Source organism: Aquila chrysaetos, chromosome 23 (genome assembly GCF_900496995.4).
Source record: "Aquila chrysaetos chrysaetos chromosome 23, bAquChr1.4, whole genome shotgun sequence".
Classification (NCBI taxonomy): Eukaryota; Metazoa; Chordata; class Aves; order Accipitriformes; family Accipitridae; genus Aquila; species Aquila chrysaetos.
Genome location: NC_044026.1, coordinates 2,713,718 through 2,737,351, shown reverse-complemented (window position 1 = coordinate 2,737,351; position 23,634 = coordinate 2,713,718). Strand labels below are relative to the sequence as shown.

Here is a 23,634-nt window from a genome sequence, read left to right as displayed (position 1 = left end):
GGGATAGGACTTCCTACCAAACACGTTCACCATAATGTAAAAACTACAGGGATAAGGTTCAGATGCAAAAGGGGGGGAAAGTTACGTAAGGTACATTTCCTTTATGCCAGGGGGTAGGTGGGAAGGCTGTGAGCTTCACTGGTCTGAACATCACCGAAGTCTGCCCTCCTGCACTCTGCCACTGCCACCAACTCCTTCAGAAGTAAAGGACCAAAACTAAATAGTGTCCTTTTCTGCTGATCACAACACCAAGCACATGCAGTTCTCAGATTCGAGGGTTTATGCAGTAGTTTCTTTGAATGCCTTTAAAAGCAGCATGATATAATCTGCCCAGAAGAGAGCAGCATTGATACCCTGTGAAGGACAACCACGGTATTATCTATTGCCAGACAGTAGTAGGCTGATTCATTTATCAGCCATAATATGGGGATGCAATTATTGCACTGAAATTTAGGAATTATTTTTATTAATCGATTAACATTCTAAGTTGCTTCCTTAACAGGAGTTATGTGAAGTTTCTTGATAGGAGCCTTTGTGTGAAACGGGCATAGATCTGAGTGAACCACGCAGTTGTTATGCTTGTATTAGAGCAACAGAAACCTTATATAACATTTAAGGCTTGCTGACAGTAAAAATGCACTGTGGTATAGACAAGGCTACCCTTGATGCACTGCAGATGTACCCTTAATTAATCACAGAAACAATCTGCTGCTTGCAGGGAACTTTTGATGGGTCCATTTTAAAAGGAACATGCACCGAAGAGCCTGACTTTGTCAGGTGAAGTATCACCCTGTTACCAAACAAGCCTGTGGCTTCAGGATTTGGGGGTGAAAGGGGTATTCAGGCTAACTGAGGCTTCCTTCTTCCCTTCCGTGGGACACCGTCGCCTCCTTCTATTCACAGCTCTGCCAAGGATTTTCTGTGCGACTTTGACCAAGTCAGTGGGGCAGAGCTGTTTGCAGAGCATGCCTCTGCCTACGCTCTGCCAAGGCAACGCTGGCGGGATGTCAAAGCAGAGGCTTGGCACGGGCTGGTTTGTAATCAGGTTCCAGTCCTGCCAGTACCCGAGCGTGTTCGTGACGCCGCACAGTAATTTGAGTGGGACCGCTCTCCTGCAGGAAAAGCCCTACGCCTGCTGAAGCACAGAATTTTCCCACAAAAAAAAATTTAAAATATTATGTATTGCTGAACAGTCGTGAACTTCTAGGGCTCTGTGACGGCAGTTAAACCAAGTACAAATCTCTGTATTTTTTCCCTGCCGTTGGAGCCGAACTACTTCCACATTTCTGTGTGGGTGATTGCCTTTGATCCCTCGGAGAGGAGGTAGCTTTCTCCAGGAGTGTGCTGGGAGGGAACAACTGTTGCTCTCCCTTGTGAAATCCCATCTGTTGTCTTCAGCAGCTCTTACTCGCTGGCTGAACGCGATGTTTCTCCGGCAGTAGCTGTAATTTTCCAAGCGCTTTGCTGGGTGCAAAGTCAGAACTTGATTCAAAAAGGACAAGCAGGGATACAATTTCTCTCTCTCCCTTCTGTTACGCAGCGTGTTATGAATTAAGCTGCTGGCGGCCAGGTAGGGCAGAGTCCGTGTGGGTTTTGGGGTTTGTTTGACATCTCTGAAGGTGAAGGGCAGTGTGCTAATGTTAGAGCTGGGTTCTGGAAATGGGGAAACCTTTTTGGCTGTAATTTTGGGTAGTATTACTCCACGTTTTTGACAACCTGCCATTTATTATTAAATAATATTTAAATGATTGTTAGCTTACGGCGGAAAGGTAAGCGGGCAGAAGCTGAAGTTGGTAATGTTCCCATGTAACAAAGCATTGACTTTATTCTGGGGAAATTAAATGGAAGAGCGTGAGGATTCGGGCGAAAAAAGCCCAGTGCAACCAAGCGAACTGAAATACTGACACAACCACCCCTTCTCGTTGCTTGTGGGGAAATTCCTTCGGTTTGAAGGGCCGTACCTGCAGCCACTCTCCCTCCATGTCAGTGAGACACTCCCCTCGCGCTAGAACACTCGGATTTTTTTTTTTTTTTCCCCCAAGATGTGACAGAAACGCGAAATAGACGAACCTAAACCACCACCAGAATCGGATCAACACCTCTTCGCCGTTCGAGGGGACCGGGACCGACCCCCCCCCCGGCCCGTCCCCGCTGGCACCGGCGCTGCCCTGCCCGGCCCCCGGCCCCTGGCATGGGAGGCGGGCCCCGGCGGACGCCCCCGCCCCCGGGAGGGCGGCAAAGGGAGAAGGAGTTGAAGCTGGGAGCCGTTCCATATGGGGCTGCCGCGTTCTTCGGCCTGAAGAGAGCCCGACCCCCGCGGCCGGAGGCGCCGCGTTCCCCGCCGGGGGAGGCGGGGAGGAGGTGGTGGTGGTGGAGGGGGGGGGGGAGAGGCCGATGGAGAAGCGAGAGGACGGGCGGGACTGGGCGTACAGGTAGGGCTGCTGGTGGCGGTGCTTCGGGTCGCCGGTGCCGGGCTCGAGTGGCGGGACGGCTCTGAGGGGAGAGTCCGGTGTGTGTGTGTCTCCGTCCGTCCGTCCCGCCGGGACCGGCCGTGGCCGCTCCCACGCGGGCTCTGCCGGGGCGGAGGATGTGTGTGGGGGGGTGTGCGTCACGTTTTAAAAATACCGCTTTTACAACTTTCTTGTGAATCTGCGGCACTCTGGCTGAGGGAGGGAGCGAGGCGGGAGCGGCGACTCTCAGCACCTCGCAGGGCGTTTGGCCTTTTTTTTTTTTTTTTTGGTAGTCCCTTAAAATAGCCTTTTTTCCCCGCTTGCCCAGAAACACGAAGGGCTGAGGGGAGCCGTGGCGGAGGGTGAATTTGGAGCCGGTTGTCTGCGGGGAGAGCAAGATATTCCTCTCAGAGCCCTTGGGGTTTGGGGCGGGGGGGCCGGCGGGACGTGGCCGAGGGGTCTGCGGGGGGAGAGGCCTTCTCCCCGGGGGAAATCCGCGGCACGGACCGGTGGGCTGTTAACGTGAGGGCAGCGAGGAGCAGTGGCAGCCCTCGCTGCCTGGAGGCAGGTTAGGGAAGGTAACTTCCTTAAAACCGTGCTTCCCGGCTCTTTATTTTCCCTTTTTACCTCAGGAATGGAGTTGAGAGTGAAACTCTTGTGTGCTTGCTGCCTGGGCAGTCGCTAGCATAAATATGAGATGTGTGTTCGTGGAGGTGTTAGAATTTTTTTGTGCGCGTTTTCTGTGCCTTCAGAGAAACCGGTGTTGGGGGTCTCGGTGTTTTTTTACACCTGTGGGTTTTGCGTCAGGTTTGGGGAGTACATGGGTACAAAGGTGACTCTTCGAACAGCCGATTAGGTAATACCAGTTGGAGGTCTGAATATGAAAATGTTCCTCTTCTGATTCATGCTTTTACTACCCGTGACGATCCCGTGAGCTGGAGTTTACCCAAGGCTGTGCTGGTTCCGCTCCATGGGCAAATTCCTTCTCCATGAATGAAGCGGGCAGTGGTTTTGGAAGTCAAGCCTCCATGTCTGTCTTGCAAACTTTTCTGCGTAGACAGACCACTCTGCCTGTTTAACTTCTACAAAGCCTATGAGTGTTCTGTACTCAGCTTGTTAATTGGTGGGTATAAAGCGTCCTGGGGAGTTGCTGTAAATCTAGTTTAGCAAGGTGACTTGATATATCAAGCTAAAACAGAATCAGACTTCCAGTTCTGAAACTCCATCAGTGTCGTGCTGCGACACTGAAAAACTGTTAAAGATAATAAAATAAGCATTTTGGTACTACATACGAAGAGGGTAGATTGACACAAGGATTTGTGTTTTTTTCCAAGCTGTATGCTTTCACGAAGATAATTTCAGAAATTACCCCTTTTAAAAATAATCTTTGGAACTTGCTACACTTTACTTTTTGTTGTTATTTTTCTGTGCAGAACTGTGTGGAAAGTGAGTTCAGGCCATATTTGAGCTATTGTGCTATACCTTCATACTTTTCAACTGTTTGTCTGCATTGTGGAGAAAAATACCTCCCAGACTTCTGTGTGGTCGTAATTTGGGTCAATTTTGCACACAATGGACCCAGTGCTCTAAAAACTCCTTACTTCTGAAAGTAGTGAAGTCTGTAAAACTGACTGAACAGTGCATGTTTAAATTCATTTACTTACACAGCTTTGATATGCTCAATGGAGTGTAACGGTTTGTGTAAAGTAGGTTTTTGTTGGAGGGAGTTTTGAGCTGCTTTTAGAAATAGCAACTGGAAGTTATTTAAAGCATACGTGCACATTTTTTCTTTTTTTTTCAGCTGCAGGTATGTAGAAGCATTTGTACAAGAATTCTTTTTTATTTTGTAGGGTTGATCCATATGGGTTTGAAAGGCCAGAAGACTTTGATTATGCATCCTATGAAGCCTTCTTTTCCAGATATCTAGTGGTACTCACTAGAAGAGCAATAAAATGGTCCAAGCTCCTAAAGGGGAATAACAGTGTACAGAAGAGTTTAAAAGGTGAGCTGTATGCCTGTTTGTAGGTAAAAGTGCATTATGTTGGAACCAATATGTATCGTATTAAATTGGTTTGTGTTTTAGAATGTTAAATACTATTTTTGTCTTCAAATGAAAAACAGTAGTATAAACAGTAATAATACATAAGCAAGTACGCTGTTGTTACGGGGATCATTGATTTGATTTAAAGCTTACGAAGGAGTAATCCTTCTTTGGCATATGCTATAATATCTTACTACATCTGTAATACAGAGATTACGGCCACTGGCACTTCAAGATGCCGTTTTACAGCTGTTTGTTGTATTGTAGTCTGCTCTGTGCTCTCTTTCAAAAGATACGAGATTATGTAGAAGACACTGCATTGAACCCCAGGGCTCTCAGTTGCTGACTCTTTGACAGTTTTTTAGATTGTTGAGATTTTCTAGCTCTTCTTATCCTCATTTTGTAAAATGATGTTCACCTCACAGCTAAAAAGGTGTGTACTAAGAACTGATGCTAAGTGCCTTATGAAGAAAGTAAAATCAGTGCAGGAGCTGATGAAACATTGGATAAAATGCTGATGGAACTGTTAATGGTCACTTCAAAAAGCCAGAAAACTTTTAGTAATGTTTTATCTTGCAAGAGAGATGGGGAGAAATAAATGGAGGGAGTCAGAAGGTGGCAGGGAATCCTGTGAAACTGAAGGGTGGGGGGTTTTCCTCCTGCTCTTTCTCTGGGTTATTTTTTCATATAAGCATCTAAATTTTCCTCTTTGCTCTTAATAATGCTATTCATCTTGCTTTCTCTTGGGAGTCTTTTGTAGTGGGGCAGAGTTCTCTGTAAGTATGTTAAAGTGAGTAAAACTAAGCAAAAGTTAATCAGGCACTGACTGTAACAGCTGAATATTTAGAGCTGTGCTTCAGGTGCAGATGTTGACTGCTAATTCTGGTGGTTTTGGTTTTTTGGGGTCATTTTTTTTCTTGGCACCAAGAATGAGGTGGTAACTAGTGAGACATTTTAAGTATAACAGTCTATTTAGTGTATGTATGTCCATTTTAAGGCTGAGGAATCCCAGAAAATGTAGGTTTGAGCTATAGCGGCTAGATCATATGCTGCTAACCAGCAAGTAGCTACTTCTACTCTCTGTCTTCCAAATGTAAAGAAGCTTTTGTTTAGCGTGTCAAGTTTGAATATAGCAATAACTGTGCGGTATTTTGAATTAGTGAGGATTTTGAGATTCTGCAGAACTTAGTCTTCTAGTTGTTGTGGAAAAATAATCTCAGGTTTTGATTCATCTCCTTCTCTAAAAATGTGTGAACTGTGACGGTGGCAGCTTTCAGCAATTTCTGTGAGTTTGTTACATTTCTCTTCCCTTGTGTTCCCTGTTCCAGCATTGTCGACACAGAATGCTATTGTGATACAAACAGTGTGAATGCCTTTGGTCTTATTTCAGAGCCAGAACTTTGACCAAATCTCTCAACTTGTCCACCAGGCTTCAGTACTGATGGTCATGCTGCCCCACTAGCCACGTAATGGCAGTAACCATTAACGTGGCTTTAATCGTCTCCAACACGCTACTACTGATTGTGCAAAATGGGATACCACAAATCCACTGAATGGACACAGGCAATGGCTCTTGACTGTAGCAAGCCCTTGCAGGCTGGTACATCATCTTTGATGTTACTAACTTTTGCTAAAGATACTTGAATTTGTAGACTATGCATGAGAATGCATATATGTAATATGTAGCTCTAAGGAGAGTGACTGGAATAAATAATGTTGAGGAAAGGTAGTTCTGAGTGTACATTCTACATTGTTAACAATAAGCCTCCCACATTATCCTCAACTGATACCTCGGAAGAGGAAAGCAACTGGTTAACCTGTACAATTACTGATTTTTAAATACTTACCTTCTTGTATCAGTATTAAGATTGAAGTCTGTGGCATGTGCACTTAGAATTATGTAAGCAGTTTTTTAGGCGTGTGCTTGATCCTGCAGTGATTTCCTTGCAGGCTGGCAGAGAGCAGAAGGTCTGCCTTGTGATGCACTGCATTTCCCTCCTCCAGGACCTGACTTCATTGCTCTGAAGCTTTGTTCAGGAGATGCTGGTTCTGATTAACTTCCCCTCTGCTGCAAGTTGGCCATAAGCTAGAATTAAGAAGAATATTTGATTTGCCGTTTCCCCCCACCCCGAACGCAGTAGCTGTATCTGTGAATCCATATCTTTATTTGGAGTTCTACTGGGGCCTTTTCAAAATGTGTCCTGCTGTGAGCAGATGCGAGAGAGGCATCGTACATGTGGTATCTCAGTAGCTCCACACCCATTTGTCTTTACACATGGAGAAGCTCATAATTCCTGTCTGGGTGAACAGGAAGAAGTGATGACTTGTGTTAATTTTCCAGTTTGGAAACGTGGCGTGTTCACATGCTACTGTGTCTGCCTCCAATCCAGGGTGATACGTATGTATATAATTCTGTTCTACTGTAAAGAAAAATAATTAGACTATATTCTAACAACTGTAATTAAGCAGTGTATCCTGTTGTTCTGGATTACAGCCTTCCGGCAGGGCGGACCTTGGGAATATTGACTGACAGTTCCTTTTGCGCATTCTCCAGTCTCTTCCTTTTTGTTATTTTCTGGTATTTTGTTTCCCCCTCTACCCTTGTTATCTTAACTGTTTCCTCTGTACATGTGAATTTTCAGTCAGTGTTTGGTCACTTGCCTCCTCTTTCTCTCTCTCTCTGTGACTACTGAGATCCTCTTAATTTTTGCTTTTCTCCATTCAGCTGCTACCTTTATGGGACCAAAAGACAGCTTTCTGCTCTGGCTTGTTTACAGGTGGGCAACTGTCTGACATAATTGCCCAAAGTAGCTTAATTCTGACTAAAAGCATGCTATGTAAAAGAATTTGGCTGTAAGTGGATTCGTCAAAACTGACCAGTAGCAGAAGGTGCTTTCTAGTCTTTGAGGCTGATAAAATACAGTGAAAGTGATGGTACTAAACAGTGATGATAACAGGAGCACTTCTGTTCCAGCTCAGGGGTTCCAGCCCATCTTAGTCAGTTTTCATGTTTGACTGTAACTTGAACATTTACAGCACAGATCTGCTTTGTATCTGTGGTATATTCATAAAATAAAACTTTCAATTCCTTGTTGTATGCTGTTTTCAGCTCTTTTGTAGAATTTTTCCTCTAGGGTCCAAGTTAGTTTCCTCAGCATTCAACAGTAATTGTTAGTAACTGAAAAAGTAACTGAAAAGTGAGATGCTTCTCAAAATCACACTCTTCTAATATTTTAGATGAGATCATTTTAGTTTTTAAATGGGGTTTTCCTACATAAACTTTGTTTCTCTCTACACTATGGACTATGTTAATGGGGGGAAAAGGTAAATACAACTTCATCTAGAAGGAAAAATCTCCGAAATTTTCATGTTCTACCATTAAACAAGGACAGGCAGGCTTAAAGTGATTTACTTATTTTTAAATCTTGTTACTGTAAGTAGTGCACAGTATTGGAAAATGTTATTTTCTGCATATTTTTCTCTTGAAGTTACTTGGGGCATTTATTAGCAGTTCTAGAATACTACCCTATCATGTAAGGTAGTAACAAGAAAACATACTAATTGTAACAAGAAAAACATATTAATAAAGTGTGACTCTAAACCTGCAGAAACTGGCACTGGGTGTCAGAGGTCATGGAATTATTAAGACTGCTTTTGTTGCTTAAAAATGGATGTTTCATATTTTGTTAATGAACACAGGCAAAAATTTCACATAAAGATACTTCTTTATAACACGTTTTAAAGCTTAGACTGAGTTCTGTACACTGTGGTTGTTATCCGGGGAGTGATTCTGCACGTGGATGCTCAGGGGTTGGTGGTATTCAGCAGTGCTACTTTAGAGATCAAGCCCTTGGTTTAGAATTGGGAGTCAGATGTGTGACTGGAGACACAAGCACAATCCGGCTTCATCTGTGAAAGCTTCTTACATGTTACAGTGGGAGGATATTCTGTGGTGTGGACTGTTGTTGTGGGCCTTTTACCTCCTGAGGGTAATGTGGAAGAGGGCCTACAGAAAACAAAATAAATACATATTTGTATAAACCAATACAATTTTCTGTATAGAATATGACATATATAAATAATATAAGTATATATAAAACATACTAAATTGCAACTGTCCTTGTTTTCAAAACTACTTCACTGCTTCTGTATGCCAGTTTGCAGATCCTGGCAAGTATGATAACAGTGTGAGGAAGAAAAGCACCATGTAAAGGGCTTTTCCATTCCTCAGGGAGTCAGGGAGCAGGGGCAGGTAGTCACCTGGGGCAATACAAGCCTCTGGCTGTCTATCACCATGAGAACGAGGACACTGAGGAATAATGAGTGTATGCTGTGCTGCAGGGCTGCTTTCCCCTTGCGCCAGTGTCAAAGGCTTGTCCCTGCTTCTCTTGAATTTAACATGTATTGTTGGATGTGGATGGTGGCTATGCTTTCAGAATTGACAGTTTTTCCAGAAAAAAATACCATTGGAATTATGTGTTAGAATATGATAATCTCGTAATTTAGCCAGTAAATTTGCTTCTAGAGACACTCGCAGGCTCATCCGAACCTTTCTTCTTGTTGACCTAAATGGGACTGGTTCCTCGTACTCATTCCTGCATTTGCTATGTCCATCTATAGGATTTCTTGAGCATTAGAGTTCAAAATCTTGTAAAAAAGATGAAGTGGGGATTATTAAATAACCATGGGAACAAGTAAATTATTTCCAGTCCATCTAAAAGAAGGTTGTAGTTAAAGTTACTTCGCAGCTAGAACAGTAGAGACTGTAACCCATAGTATAAATCCTCATTGAAAAGCTAAACAGAAACTGTACCCTGATGACCAGGTGTTTATTGCAAATGTTGAGGGTAGCAGTGTTTCTTTGAGAGAAAGTACCAGACTTTAGGTGGGTGAAATGCTCATTAGAGATGCACGGATCTCTCTGTGGACACTGGGAAAGCAGCTTTGGCTCCTAAAGGATAGGCAGCTGCAGGTGGGTGCAATGTATTTAGAAAGTGGCTGGCTGAGTTGTTGTAAAACCTTATTTCACTCTGTTACAGATTGTTGTGACTGGATAAAACCAGATTAGGTAATGGTATTGTGTGTGTGGGGAATAAAAACATCCACTCTCATTTGAGTCGTATAGAGTTTAGGGAGGAGAAATTGATACTCTGATACAGTCTCATTCATTTGGTAAGAAACGTCTGTTTCCTTTGTCAGTTTCGGCTCCCTGGAAAAAGCAGAAGGATCTCAAACATTTGATTGTCTTTTTGGGTCAGAAGGGGTAATGCTGATTTAAGATTATGAACCGATGAGCAGCATTGGCTCCTTATTAATATTTTTCATACCATTCCTAGGAGGAAGCTGCTTTGGCTGTCATTAGCCTGATGCTTCTTCCTGCAATCTTGCATCCTAGTTATTTACACTGAATCATCTGCTTAAAAAAACCCCCCAAAGCACACCCTGATGATGAATATGATGCAGGAGATAAGAGCTACTTTAGATTTGAAAAGACTTCCCCAGTTATTCTAGGAAAAAATCATCTGCTGCTTACTCACACCTCCAGTTCTTCCAGAAGCTCATTTAGACAGTAGCCACAGATTTCATATTTATCAGTTTCTGCTCTGATTTCAGTGGTTAGGTGCTAAGCTGAAATCCTAGGGTGATGTTGAAATAGCCATTTATGCTAGAGCATAACCAAGCAAATGGAAAGGGCTATCATGTCAGAGACCACTGGTAACATAGGGAAAGAAAAAGTCAGTGCTTGTCTGAATGAAAAAAGGACAAAGATCAAGGGGAAACTTTACTGTTCGTATCTCTATCTGGAAAGGTGGGAAGAGGAAAGGATTCAAAATCCTAATGGGGGAATAGAGGAGGGAGGAAAGCCTCAGTCTAGAGATCTGTGTGGGGAGTCTGAATGGCAAGAACTTAGGAGTGAGTCTAAAATATACTATGTAGCTGAGAAGGAAATGCTTATCCTAAATGGTAGCATAGGAGGGAGAGCATAATAATCTCTAGTCAAGAGTTTTCCTGTGAAGTCTCAACTTTCTGTTGCTCATTTCCAAAAGAAAAAAACAGCTGGATTTTTTTATTTATTTAAAAACCCAACCAACCAAAAAAAACCAAAAAAAAAAAACCAACAAAAAAAAACCAACAACAAACCACCAAACTTCTTGTTTTGCAGTGAAGAGATATATCAGGAAAGGCATCCCCAATGAACACCGTGCATTGATCTGGATGATTGTGAGTGGGGCCCAAGCCAACATGGAACAAAACCCTGGATATTACCACAGGCTGCTTGAAGGAGAGAAGAATGACAAGCTGGTTGAAGCAATCAAAACAGGTTATTGTTTTGATAACACTGTTTATCTGTGTTTATCTGTCCTATGTCCTTAAATGTCATAGATTGACTTATGTAATGGAAAACTTGGTTTCTATAGCAGTGGTTTAAGAGCTGAATTAACATGTAAATTAGATTAGCCATAAACTCTTTAACAGCACAGATCTTTCCAGGTTCATCGTGTGACCAAAAGCATTAAGGAAGATTAGAAATTATTTGGGAAGGAACAGAGAACAAGCTAGAAAACATTATTATGTTGTCTCCTAAGTGATACCTTTGTACCATGAGACCTGCCTTTGGGTCTGTTTCTCCTTACTTCTTTCCCAGTAGGACACTGGAAGAGCAGCAGGGATGGTTGAAGATGTGATACAGTGTCTGTATGAGGCAGGTGAAGTATGCTAGGATTTCAGCTCAAGGAAAAAGGCTGCTGAGAAAAAGCTGCTGATAGACCTATATGAATTATAAATGGTGTAGAGAGTGTGAATGGGGAGCAATTGTTGTTTGTTTCTTGTAACATGAACCAAGGACACTGAATTAAATTTGCCATGCTGCAGGTTTAGAAGAGCATATTACTGAATTGTGGCACTTGTTAGTGGAGGGTGCTGCTGAGGCCAGAAGTATGAACTAGTTTAAAAAGGAATTTGACAAACTGAGGGGTGGGGAAATCCACTTGATGCATGAAATCCTGAACACTAAATGTAAATCCCTGAAAGAATTGGAGTAAAGGAGGAGAAATACCCCTCCTCTACTAATCCAGTTTCATATGTGCTGTCTGCAAACATTGATTGGTGGCCAAAATTGGTGACAGGGTATTAGGGCAACCAGACCTCAGACTGGCCCACTGGGTGTTTAAAAGAGGCAGTAGGGGAGGACAAGCAAGTAGAAGTTTGATGTAACTGATGTTTGTCCTGAAACTTCTCAACCTGCTGCAGCAGAGTTTTTGTAGAGAAGCTGATATTGGCGGAATTGCCCAATTAATGAGTCAAGAGGTTGGGCTGTGCTCTGGACAAGCACAATGCTGAGGTTGTTTTGTTAGAATGGCAGGTGCAGTTGTTGTCTTTTTCTACTTGAAAAAGCCAGGTAGTTAAAGCTGGGGCTTTATGGATTTTTATTCAAGTTGCATAACCATCAGAACACTTTTTGGTTTATGCTGAGTTTCTCCTCTGCCTCTCCCTGCAACAGCAGCAGCAGCACTGTGGGCTTTTGGGACTACACGCCTTAGTAAGGCATTTTGGAGCATAAACTTTCATGTTCCTATGAATATGAAGACTAGCCAGAAATCTTCAGGCTCATATCCTGCTCAGAACTACAAACAGTAGAGCTCTAACTATGAATACTCCCTCTATTCATAGAGGGAGCTACTAAGATGACTTTCCAAAGCCAGCCTGGAGAAGAATCAAACTGTATTCAGTTGAGGTATAAATGCTGCAGGAGGGATTTGCAAACAATTTCTTTTCCAATACTAGACAATGGCACGAAGGATCATATCATGACAGTAGGTGGCTTTTCACACAGGTTATACCATGAAATAAAAATATTTCGGGGGGGGGCGGAGGGGGGAGAATAATGGAAGAAGATAAAGATCTATTTGTGAATTATGGAGGAAATAAAGTTTTGGAAGACCTACTGCATTGATTGGAAAACTGCAGAAAGAAAACTAACAAGGAGCAAATGAGGGAAGGGATAAAGAAAAATGGGTTGGAGGATTTTATTGGAGGAAAAAAAAAAAAAAAAAAAGGACCTCAGACTCCAGGGTGATAGATTTCCCTTCAGAAAGGAAGAAACAATGCAAATGTATGATGGATGGAAGGAGCAAAGTACTTAAGGTGAATGGAAACTTTGTGTTTAATAAACTCAATGCACCTGTTGACTGTATTTTATAGTGGGCTTTTGCTGAGGACTGTTTCAGTGTGAATTGTTGTCTGACATTCAGTTTTTCTGCCTGTGTTGTTTTCCCATCACTGTAGTTGTTTTTAACAGTAAACTAAACTAAAATGTGGAATCTTGCTGCTGTTCACTTCTCATGTCTGCAGTTTCCAAAATTTTCAGGCAATTGTGTTGTATTTAGTCCTACGGTCTAGCTGTAAAGTTATCACCCAGGACAATGCTGCGGTTTAAAAACAAGAGAACCACCACCATGCTTTCTTTTTTTTCAGGGGGAGGGGCAGGAGGACAAGGCCAACCAAAGACTTTATTTCAAATTCAATTTAAAACTTGTGTAAGAACCAATGTGTCCTGTTTCTTTTACATGCCTAGAAGCTCCAAACCATTTTTGTGTACGCTTGGAACTTATTTTCAATATGGGAATGTTTTTAATGGGATATAATCAGATTAAAAAGTGCAGGTAGACTGTGTAGAGAAATCTTTAAAGAAAAATCTGATTAGTAATAGCAAAAGTGTTTCAGCTAAATAAATCTAAACTGTCCTTTCACCAATTTTTTTAACTTACTGATCCTTAACTGATGGGCTTTATTGCTGATTTTGTTTTATATATTTGCTCTTTGAACATAGTTTTGGGGGGGGGGTGTTTGGTTTTTTTTAAGTGAAATGTAGAAGACAGCAGGCTTCTTACTCTAAACATAAAAAAATAAGAGCTTAAAGAATGCAGGTCTCTGAATTTTTATGGAAAATTTCATGGCTTAGTTTATGCACACATTTAGAAGGGCATGCATTCCTACTGAGCTTTGTTGTTCATGCCCTATTATAGTAAAGTTTAGTAGGATAAATTATGTTGGCAGGATACAAATGTGGCTGTCCTCCTAACGCAAAGGCTACGTGCTGCTTACAAAGAGGCTGGGGTGTAAGCTGACATAGCTTCCTTGCAGTAAGCCCCCCTTAGGCTGGGCCGTTGAATTTCAGAGTAAGTATGTCTGTGTCTGCAAGTCCTCTTGCATGCACATGCAGTTAATATCCCCAATTCCACTCTCGCGTTTCACGAGGAGGAGTTGTAGGTGCCACGAAAGCCAGGGTCTGATGTTTATCAGTCAGTCCCCTGAGCCTGCACCGCACTGCATGACTGCTGGCGCAAGGCTCTGACTGTGTGGATTGGATAGTAGTTGCAGGATCTTAGTTTAGTTTGACGGGTTCAGAAAAGTAATTTGAAAAATAGCCGTTGCCACTTCACTGGAGACAGTGAATATTTTACTATCAAAGCACTAATAAGCTTCTCTGAATGGGGTTAAACTATTAGTGAAGGTTGGGAATTTTCACATGAGTTTAGGGCATTTAACTGTGCAAGATCAAGGGGAACAGCTGTGTCAGCTCTTCTGGCTCTCTGTAGGAGAAGCCGTATCAGTTCATATCCGAATGGCTACCTCACCTGGTGTTCTGTCTACCAGAACAGCTAAAGGAGGAACTGGAGGAGTAAAGTGTGTAGTGATACTTCCTCAGAATGTTTTTCCTAGTCGCCAGTTATCTGTGGTTTGGGGAGTTCCTGAGTCATACGCTGCATGTTTGTAGTTAGTCACACTGGATGGGGAAAAAAATTCACACAAAAAAATCTGGTTGTTCCTTTTTCATGTCATTTACCTTGCTCATGATTTTGCAGATTTGTGCTGTCTTGCTCATAAGTATCTCTGTCCAAACTAAGGAGCTCTAATCCCCATTGTTTTATACTATGTGTGGTAGCCATTTCATACCTATGATCTTCCTTGTTGCCATTCTCTTCTGTGATTTCTCCAATTCTGATACCACCTTTTGGAGATGAAGGGGACTGGAATTTATGCGGGTGCTTCTCGGATTTATACAGTGGCATTATTGTTCTTTTGTGGGAAATCCTAACCCTGTTTGCTTTCTTGACTGCTGCAAGCTATTGAACTGTTACTTGGTGCTGGTGGTGGTGTGAGGCTCAGTGTCTCTGGTTTTAGGTGATAGCAAACTTGACCTTAACTTAAAAACAAAAAACCTCCAAAACAAAAAAACAAACAAAAAAAAAACCCAAACAAAAAAACCCCAAACCTCCAAAACAATTTCTAGTTGCAGGCGTTGCAGGGAAAAGCTTGAAGATGAGTCCTAAATATCCAGTTACAACAAATTTAAAATACCCTTTAAGTATATTATTTTTACAAGTTGTAATTGATGACCTAACCTCATTATTCTGGAGGTTTGCAGTGGAGTTTTCGAATGCTTGTAGTTGACAGGCAAGGCAAATTTTTGTTCTGCTCTTTACTAGTTAAAAAAAATAAAATAAATACCTGCCTGGAAGATATTCAGAGCAGAAGCTACTCACGTTGCAGATGTAGCAGTAGCAAAGAAGTGACTGTAAGTGCAGTATAGGATGTTAGTTATAAAAAATACCTGTGTAATTTACTGGGTGCTGTGTCTGGGAGTGGGAAGCACCTGGATATGAAGGTAAGAACAGAAAGGACGAGATACCAAGATGCAGAAGGTTGACTTATAGGTGGCTGACTTTTGAAGTACCCTAACTATAAAAAGCACAAGACTGGTACAAAAGCATTAGTTTTCAGGACTGCACATTTAAATCTCCAGAAATAGCATCGACAATTGTGATTCCAGGTACCAAAACAGGTGTCTGTTTTATAAACTGAGGCTAATGTGGCTTTCTACCTATTGTTTCATATTACTAAATGAGAGGTAGAAATACTGCAGATCTGTGAAGGGGAAGAAACAAGCCAATGGTCTTCTCATGGTTGCTGCACAGGGATAAATCAACAAGAAAGGAAAGCTGTTGTTTTTGTTTCACACCAGTGTAACACTGACATCTCACAGCACTGAAAGATCATCTAAAAAAAATGCTATTGGGATTTAATCTGAATTTACTGCAAAGGCCTTCTCCCTGGTCCCATGCTCCTACACCTAGTTTGGTTGTAGCCAGCAGATCTGCACACAACCACAAGATGGTCATAGTTTGGGGGTTTATCTAGGAGTATAAAGTTCTAATGTTCATTTCCCTGCTTGAAAACAATTCTGATATTTTTTCCCCAAACTGGACTAGTTTGAGGCTGTGTTCCTTTGGATGCTAATGTCTATCAAGAATGAAGTAGATTAATGCATAGCAGGTCAGAGTGTGGGCTGCGCAGAGCAGCAGGAGGAAGTGTTTGGATGTCTCTTCTGGGACTGATGTACTAAAGTGGGTGTAAATGCTCAAGTCAGGTGAACAGCTCTTGCCTGCTCCTGCCGTTTGCCTCAAGTAATCTCTGGCAGTTGTCTTGTAGTATGGTAAAACATATCGGTTTGTGTGTGCTCGAGGGTTGACTTCCCTCACCTTGCAGTCAGAGAGCTGGAGGAAGAGGGAGAGCATGGAAATGGAGCAGAAAGGGGAGGATGGAGAGGAAGCGGGACCCCCTGCTCTTAGTGCACTCAAGATAATAATCTGGCACAAAAATTCCTGTGAGACCATGCCCCATATCTTCTATTAAGTGTAAAGACTTCTAGCTCTTTTATCTTCTTTTTGTGCCTGTCACCTCCCCCCAAACTAAAATGCTGTTACTAAATATAAGAAAAGTTTTAAATCCTCCATAAAATTAGGGAAAACTTCCCCCAGTCCTTGTGGAAAAAAACATGCTCTGCAATCAGAAAGCAAATTGGAGCTGATTCTCTCAACTGTAGGCCTTCCTCAGGTTGTGAAATTAAAGATGAGTTCAGTTTGAGTAGTCTGTGCTTTGTGTGTGATGGACTTGTACTCCCCCGCACCCTTGTTCTGTATAGCTGAGGGGAAGAGCTGTAACTGAAATGTCAGCATTAATCTTTTCTGTAACATCTAGCATATACTTTAATAAAAAACCAAATTTTGATTATGCAAATACTATGCTGCTCTTGCTACCAAGAAGGAAACAAAACAGATTTATTTACCTTACAACTGGCTGTTGCTCAAGTCCTTTTAAAAATTGTCTTTTTCCTTGTGTTTTTCTTTTCAGTCACATGAGAGGTGAAGTGAAATATTTCCCTGCCCTCCCATTTCTGTAAATGATTTGTTCACTTTAAAAGGAAGAAGTAGTGATTAGTGCGATAACTTTTTAATACTTGTGACTTCCATTACACTTGTGATTTTTGGGGAGCTTTCTTCCTTTGGTTGCTTACAGCTCAACTTTGTGTCAAAGCTGTAAGAGACTTCTTTTATGCAGGAAAAGGCTGATAAGAAGTGATAACTCTTAGGACATAGATATCTGTACAGTAGTGCTGTTACTGAATTTTTTTTTTAACTTCAACCCAATTTTTGTTGTTGTTAAATATAACCAAAACAACTATTCATATTTTATTAATAAATCTTGGGTTTTGAAAATCTTCAAAGTAACTTTTGAATAGGGTTTTTCTCCCCAACTTAAGCTTCTAAAAATCAGATGCGCGAGTCTGGACTAGTGTCTTTGGGTTCCCTCTTTATGGAGTGAAGCAGGCCAAAAAAATTAACTCTGCCTGTTTCTTGCCAACAACTAAAGGGAATTTTCAGTGACTAGCTCAAACTTGCATGTCTAATTTTTAGACCTTTGTAATGAGAGATGAGTCCTACTATTCATGTTTAGTGTGGAAGAAATGAATGTTTTGAAATGTCAGTAATTGCATAGTCCTTAACTTGGTTTAGGACTGAGCATGAAGCATCTGGGATGTGCTGTGCTGCTTGGATATCAAAAATCACTGTCCTTCTTGGTGATTTTGCACCAATGAAGAAACAACTTTTCTCATGGTCACATCATGGAGAAACTTCAAAAAAACTCTAAAAAAGTGATTTTAAGTGGAAGTCACCAGCTGCAGGAACAGGACACTTTTTTTTTTTTTTAAGCTGTTTGGAACTGTTTGGTAGACGTTCACTGAACAAGTCAATTGAAAGTTCATCTGATTTGTTATGAGAATATGCTTTCCTAGAGGCGCAGTTCATATCATGCCACTTGGCTAGATAAATTTGGTCCATTTGGTTGTTTCTGTCAGTCTAAATGTCTGGTTTGCTTTCATTTTAGCCTTTGCAGTCAGACACAGAGTCCAATCTGCAGGAGAGTTTCTTTAGTCCTGCATGAAATTGATTTCTGTACACTAATAGGATTAATCTTTCTAGGAATAGATTATCCTTGAACACAGATGGCCTTTTAGCCAAAATGGAGGTAAACCTGTTTCTTAAAATCCATCCACCAAAACTACAGTTTAGTGAACCATAGTGAAGTTTCAGTTGTACTTCAGAAGAGCTGTAAAAGTTTGTTTGGAAAGTGAAGGAGGGAATGGCTCTTAATTTTGGTCTTTTTCCCTTTTGTCTAGACATGAACAGAACATTTCCAGATAATGTAAAATTCCGCAAAACTGCTGATCCATGTTTGCAGCATACACTCTACAATGTATTGGTAGCATATGGGCATCATAATAAAGCAGTAGGATATTGTCAGGTATGTAATCACTGTTTTTTAAACAATGCTGCATTTCACCAGTGGTAGTTGTTCTTGTCCATTTGAATGTGCGTTTTTAGAAGCAGATCCACAAACTATTTTTGTTTTTAAAATGGCCCTGGGGGGGAATGAATCACTTCCAGCAAGTTCAAATGTCCTTGTGAGTTTCTCTGTGGCCTTTTTTGTAGGTAGCTTGATCATGTTTGGTTCCATTTGTTAGCTGCAAATAAATGTTTTATCACATACGGTTGTATCAAGATTAGTTGCTTCGGAGAGGAAGAGAAAGAGAGCTTGCCTTTCCCTCTTCCTCCCTCCTGCCATCTTTCCCAAAACAGTCCTTGGTATGTGTGAAACATTAAGAGATCTCAATTTCCTTTGTTTTCACTGTCACATTTTTCAAAATAGAGGAAGACCAGCATTCATGTGACATCACGTAGTTGGGGGGGGTGGTAGTGTTTATTTGGTGCCATCTCCCAGTATAGACAGGCAAGTAAGAAGAAAATTTGAAATACAACCTGATCCTGCTTGGATGGCAGCTCAGAAAAGCTCCTGTTGTTGCTGCCAAGTACTGTAAAGTTTCCTGGGGGACGCAAAGAAGATAAAAGTTGATTCATGTCAGTCAAGGAAAAAGCAGCCATCTTTAAGGATCATAAAGAAGCAGGAACTGTCATGAGCAAAATGTGTTTTCAATTCGCTTATTAAGTCCTCTCCTCCCCTTCCTCACCAAGGATATGGGTGCTAACCTATACCTCATGTCAGTTGAGAAAGATTGGAACAGTTGTATTTACTGTACTAAGTTAAAAGACTATGTATTATGTTTATTGAAATCTGGAGAGGAGAAGACTTAGAGGGACTTAAACCTAAACTGAAGTCACGAAAAAAATTTCTTTTTGTGTATCCCAACCACTTTTAGTACAGAAATTACTTGAAGAATGGGAGTAGATTAATGATTTTTATTATTTTCAGTATTATGTATTTATTAAAATACAATTTTAATATTTTGAGAACAACAGAAGGGGTAGAATTATGAATACTCTTTTTTATAAGTGTCAAGCTCCTATACAGAGGTAGTTATACCCACAAATATACACAACTCCTAAACCATAGAATCATTTAGGTTGGAAAGGACCTTTAAGATCACAGAGTCCAACCATGAACCCAATACTGCCAAGTCCACTACTAAACCATGTCCCTAAGCACCACATCTATATGTGTTTTAAATACATCCAGAGATGGTGACTCCACGACTTCCCTGGGCAGCCTGTTCCAATGCTTGACAACCCTTTTGGTGAAGAAATTTTTCCTAATACCCAATCTAAACCTCCCCTGGTGCAACTTGAGGCCATTTCCTCCTGGCCTATTGCTTGTTACTTGGGAGAAGAGATTGACCCCCACCTCCCTACAACCTCCTTTCAGGTAGTTGTAGAGAGCTATGAGGTCTCCCCTCAGCCTCCTTTTCTCCAGACTAAACAACCCCAGTTCCCTCAGCTGCTCCTTGTAGGACTTGTGCTCTAGACCATGCTAGCTTCTACCCAAATTTTTTTTGTCCAATTGTTACTAAAAAGTTTTGGTACATTAACTGTTTAATGGGCTAATCTTTGCATTTTGACTTGGCATTATGAACACTGGAGATGACAGAAGAAGACTTAAGCCTTATGTGATTTCTTTTCACCTCTGGTCTCTTCACAGGATGAATGTTATCTTTTCTGGCTAAATAATTAGAACATAAACCAAAGGTCAACATCTGCTTTCCAAGGCATGTTGTAAATCAAGCAGAGTTTCAGGAAATCACCTTTTCTGCTAGTGCAGCAGCAGGCTTCATCAAGATAGATATAGTGATACCCACTGCATGATGAGAGAGACCCTATAAACACTAGAAAACTTGGAGTGAAAAATTGAATCCCGCCCCGCCCAAGTGTTTTGCAGAGCTTTTACTGACTGAAGGCTCTTCAGGGGGTGTTCCCATAATGCTAGTGCATTTATGGTACTTACTGGCATTTAAGTCTCCCATCTGGGAGTGTATTAGGCTTTGCGTTGTCATGCTGTGACAGTGGTACAGTGTTGCCTACCCTGGTATAACCAGCAAAATTCAGTGTCCTGTGAACCTAAGCTCCAGAGAAGTTCTTTGTGTGTACCACATTATATGCCAAACAGTCTCTTGTCACCATAGATGCAATTACTGAACTAACTGTCAGCACGGAAACAAATAGTTGCCTTCCTAGCTAGAAGGCCAAGCACCGTGTAAGGCCATGCAAGGTCTATCCAAGCCATTTGTGTAACAACTCCTGTGGTGACTCAAAGCTTGAAAATTAAACATTGGAGAAGGTGCAGTGTCCTAATATTTCCATGTTCTGGGAGTGTTGCAAGGCATTCTGAGGTGGGACAGGCAAGTCAAATCTGTTGAATACAAAAAATGACATCTCAGTTCAGGGAGGAAGTTGTAGTTTCCAGGGACTGTGAGGGGTGTTCTTTTTGGTAGCTGTCATCTGGCTCACAGCCATGATTGGCAGCACTGCAGGATACCTACAGGCAGTGGTGCTGCCTATGGCAATAGACGTGCTGGAGAAGTCCGGCTTGGAGGGAGAGAGAACAGGGAGAAGGCCAAAATAAGGGATGAAACCAAAGAAGGCAATGTAACCAACACCAGCCTTCATAGCCTGTCAATATTTAAAGGTAACTTAAGGTAATAAAGGAAGACTTTGGGGTGGCTGGCACCTCAGAGGCAGCTTTTGTATATTGTTGTTCTGATGTGCTGTCTGTGTTGTTATGCTTGTTACCTTGTTTACGATGGAAAAAACATATGATTGTTAGCTTGTTTATGATGGAAAAGATGTATTTAAAAAATGCACAGTAGTTCACTGGTGTTTACCTTCTGTTTGCACTATGAAAGGCAGGAGCTACAGTGGCCAGTCATTAAGTAGCATGTGGAGTACTGGAGGTGTTGTGGAAGTAAATGATTTTTATACAGTCAGTTGATGAGTTAAGCAGCAACAGCTTGTAAAAGCTGCTGGAGCTGCAACTTTTTACTAAAGAGTGTTTGGGTCAGGCATTCTCCTTCTGCAGGTGCACTGTCTACCTGCAGGTGTGTTGTGTTTGTACCACACATCTAATACAGCTGTGTTTTGATTCTGGGCAAAGCAGTCTTCAGTTACATTGGGACAGGGCTTTGGGATTTTAAAAAGAAAAAAGAAAAGGAAAATTGAAGGTAAATTATAGACTACTAAGCTTTTCTTTTAATTTTGCTCTCCTTGATCTTTGTTAATAATTCTTGTTAGCTGTTGTCATGCAGCTTTAACAGCTTACTCAACCAGTGGCCTTTATTGCTAGATTTTACTTAATATGCCCACTTTGTAGAACTGTAGTTGTCTTAAACACCTTCTTTCTGTTTCAGGGCATGAACTTCATAGCTGGATACCTGATTCTTATTACAAAGAATGAAGAGGAGTCCTTTTGGTTGCTAGATGCTCTTATTGGAAGAATATTGCCTGGTATGCTAATAACATGTATAGTTGTATTTGTATATTGGAGCTTGGCTTTTATTTTATCTTTGCATTCTTCTCTGTTTTTAGAGGTTTTAGATGTTAAAATAGACTTGCATGGATTGAAGATTTTCTAGGGTCCTGGAAACACAGGACAAAGACACAGCACACAGTGGTTTATGTGTATGTTAATTTGCAGTCTTACTTCTCACTCCCGATTTGTACCTGTTAGGTAGATGTCTTCCTATATCAGTATGATGCTGGGGAACAGAGCTTGTGAAGGTGTCTGGGATTTGGCACTTTTCGTTGCAGGAATATGATATGAGACACAGATGAAGCAGTGATTGCAGAGCAGAGCAAAGATGGGAGATGTGCACAGTTTGAGCACTGAACCTGAAGTAGGATTTTCCAGTGGCTTGGCTGGAGGCAGCGTGAGGTATTTGGCAAGGTGGTAGTTTCTGCTAGGCACAGTAGTTTCTGCTGTGTCCCTTACTTCTGAGCAGGGATATCTTGGGCACTTGGCACATCGTGATTTTGCAACAAAGCAAACAAATGTCAAAATCCCTGTCTTGTGTCTGTATGTGAAGTTCTTGTCAAAGCTCTGTTACAATCAATGGTGATCTAGGCAGGCTGGTCAATAGAGTCCAGAGGGAAATTCAGCACACCCTAAGCTATAGGCAGTATCTACATTTGGTCAGTGCAGTAGCTCTCTAGGTTCTGTTGCCTGGATCTCTGGATTTGCGGGAGGTGTTTACACACTGAGTTTTGACCCATGTATAAGCTGAACCTCACCACATGTGTGAAGTAGTTTAAAACTAGAAGCAGACATCAGGCACAGCTATGTTTTATACTCCTATGAAATACACTTGGGAAAGTTCTTTCTTGGGATTTAATTATAGAGGAAGAATTGTTTCATCGTGAATTCCCATTAGCATTGAACAGGACTGACTACAGCTACACCCTTAATGTAAAGCCATACTCAAAATGGAAGGCTAATTTTTCTTTCAGGAGGCTTTGAAATGCCCTATTGTCCCAGTTTTAGTTTTGAACAGATCTTTATCCCAAGTGGTTAGAGGCTGAATTCAGTATCACAGTGTCAACTAAGTGCTGGTCAAGGACATCAAGGTCGATACTTTCATTTCTGCTTCTTTCTGTTCTTGTTTAAGATTAAATAAAAGTATATAATTTTTGGTTCCTTACTGAACAGAAGGGAAAGACTTTGAGAAAGAAGGAAAAAGAGCTGAGGGAGTCTTTTACTGCTTTTGAACAGCTGTAAGAAATTATCTTTTACAGTGAATACACCCTATAGGAATACAGGTTTTCCTTGCATGTGAGCAGAGCGGTTGGTCTTCGTTTGCAGATTGAAAGAGTAGAGACGGGCAAGGAGCGCTATGACTTGTTGAATCAATCTGCAAATATTTGAGGGTTTACAGCCTTGAAGTTTACTTTCAAGCTATAAAAATAGTCTAAAGAAATCAGCTGTGTCTGTTGCTTTTGTTCAGCCTTGAGAGCTGTAAGCTGTGCAAACAGGTAGGAGACTTGAGGGCTGCAGTCTGCCACATGACCTGCCACTGGCTGACATCAGTGGATGTCTTTCCAATGACATCACTGTGTGAGGAATAAGGCCCTCAGTAAAAGGCAAGTTTCGCTGCAAAGTGATGTGTGGCAACTTTTGCTGTTAATCTTTTTTTATAGTCTTATATGTTTTTATTTGGGCCAAGGGAGTAGATTCGGAATTTTTTATTCATTGTTTTTGGTAGGGAGCTTACGTTAGTTTGTCGTAAAACCTTTAGTTGTTCTTGTACATACTTCTTCTATACTTTGCTGATACCTAAATGACAAAAGTTGCTCTTAGACTTCCCTCTTAGTTGTTGAATTTATCTTATGCCAGTAGCATTGGTGATGAGAAGAAACTCATAATGTGAAAGGCAATTACTGTGTGTAAAGGAGATGTACATTTACTTAATTTATATTTATAGATATATTTTTACTACCCTGTTTATAGATATATTTTTAC

At 41.4% G+C, this 23,634-nt stretch overlaps 1 protein-coding gene across 2 annotated transcripts in view; it reads left to right on the top strand.

The window, feature by feature from the left end:
* The first annotated feature begins 2,208 nt into the window (after window positions 1–2,208).
* The window catches only part of GRTP1 (growth hormone regulated TBC protein 1), a 38,700-nt gene continuing 17,274 nt past the window's right edge, over window positions 2,209–23,634 (top strand). The window contains exons 1-5 of one of the 2 annotated variants that reach the window (XM_029998669.1): window positions 2,209–2,432; window positions 4,301–4,452; window positions 10,655–10,813; window positions 18,014–18,138; window positions 21,530–21,626. In XM_029998669.1, the coding sequence (XP_029854529.1) occupies window positions 2,395–2,432; window positions 4,301–4,452; window positions 10,655–10,813; window positions 18,014–18,138; window positions 21,530–21,626 (571 nt within the window). In that variant the 5' untranslated portion in view covers window positions 2,209–2,394. Of the gene's footprint in view, window positions 2,433–3,127; window positions 3,150–4,300; window positions 4,453–10,654; window positions 10,814–18,013; window positions 18,139–21,529; window positions 21,627–23,634 lie in introns of those variants that run through there. The other variant, XM_029998670.2, reaches the window with a different exon arrangement.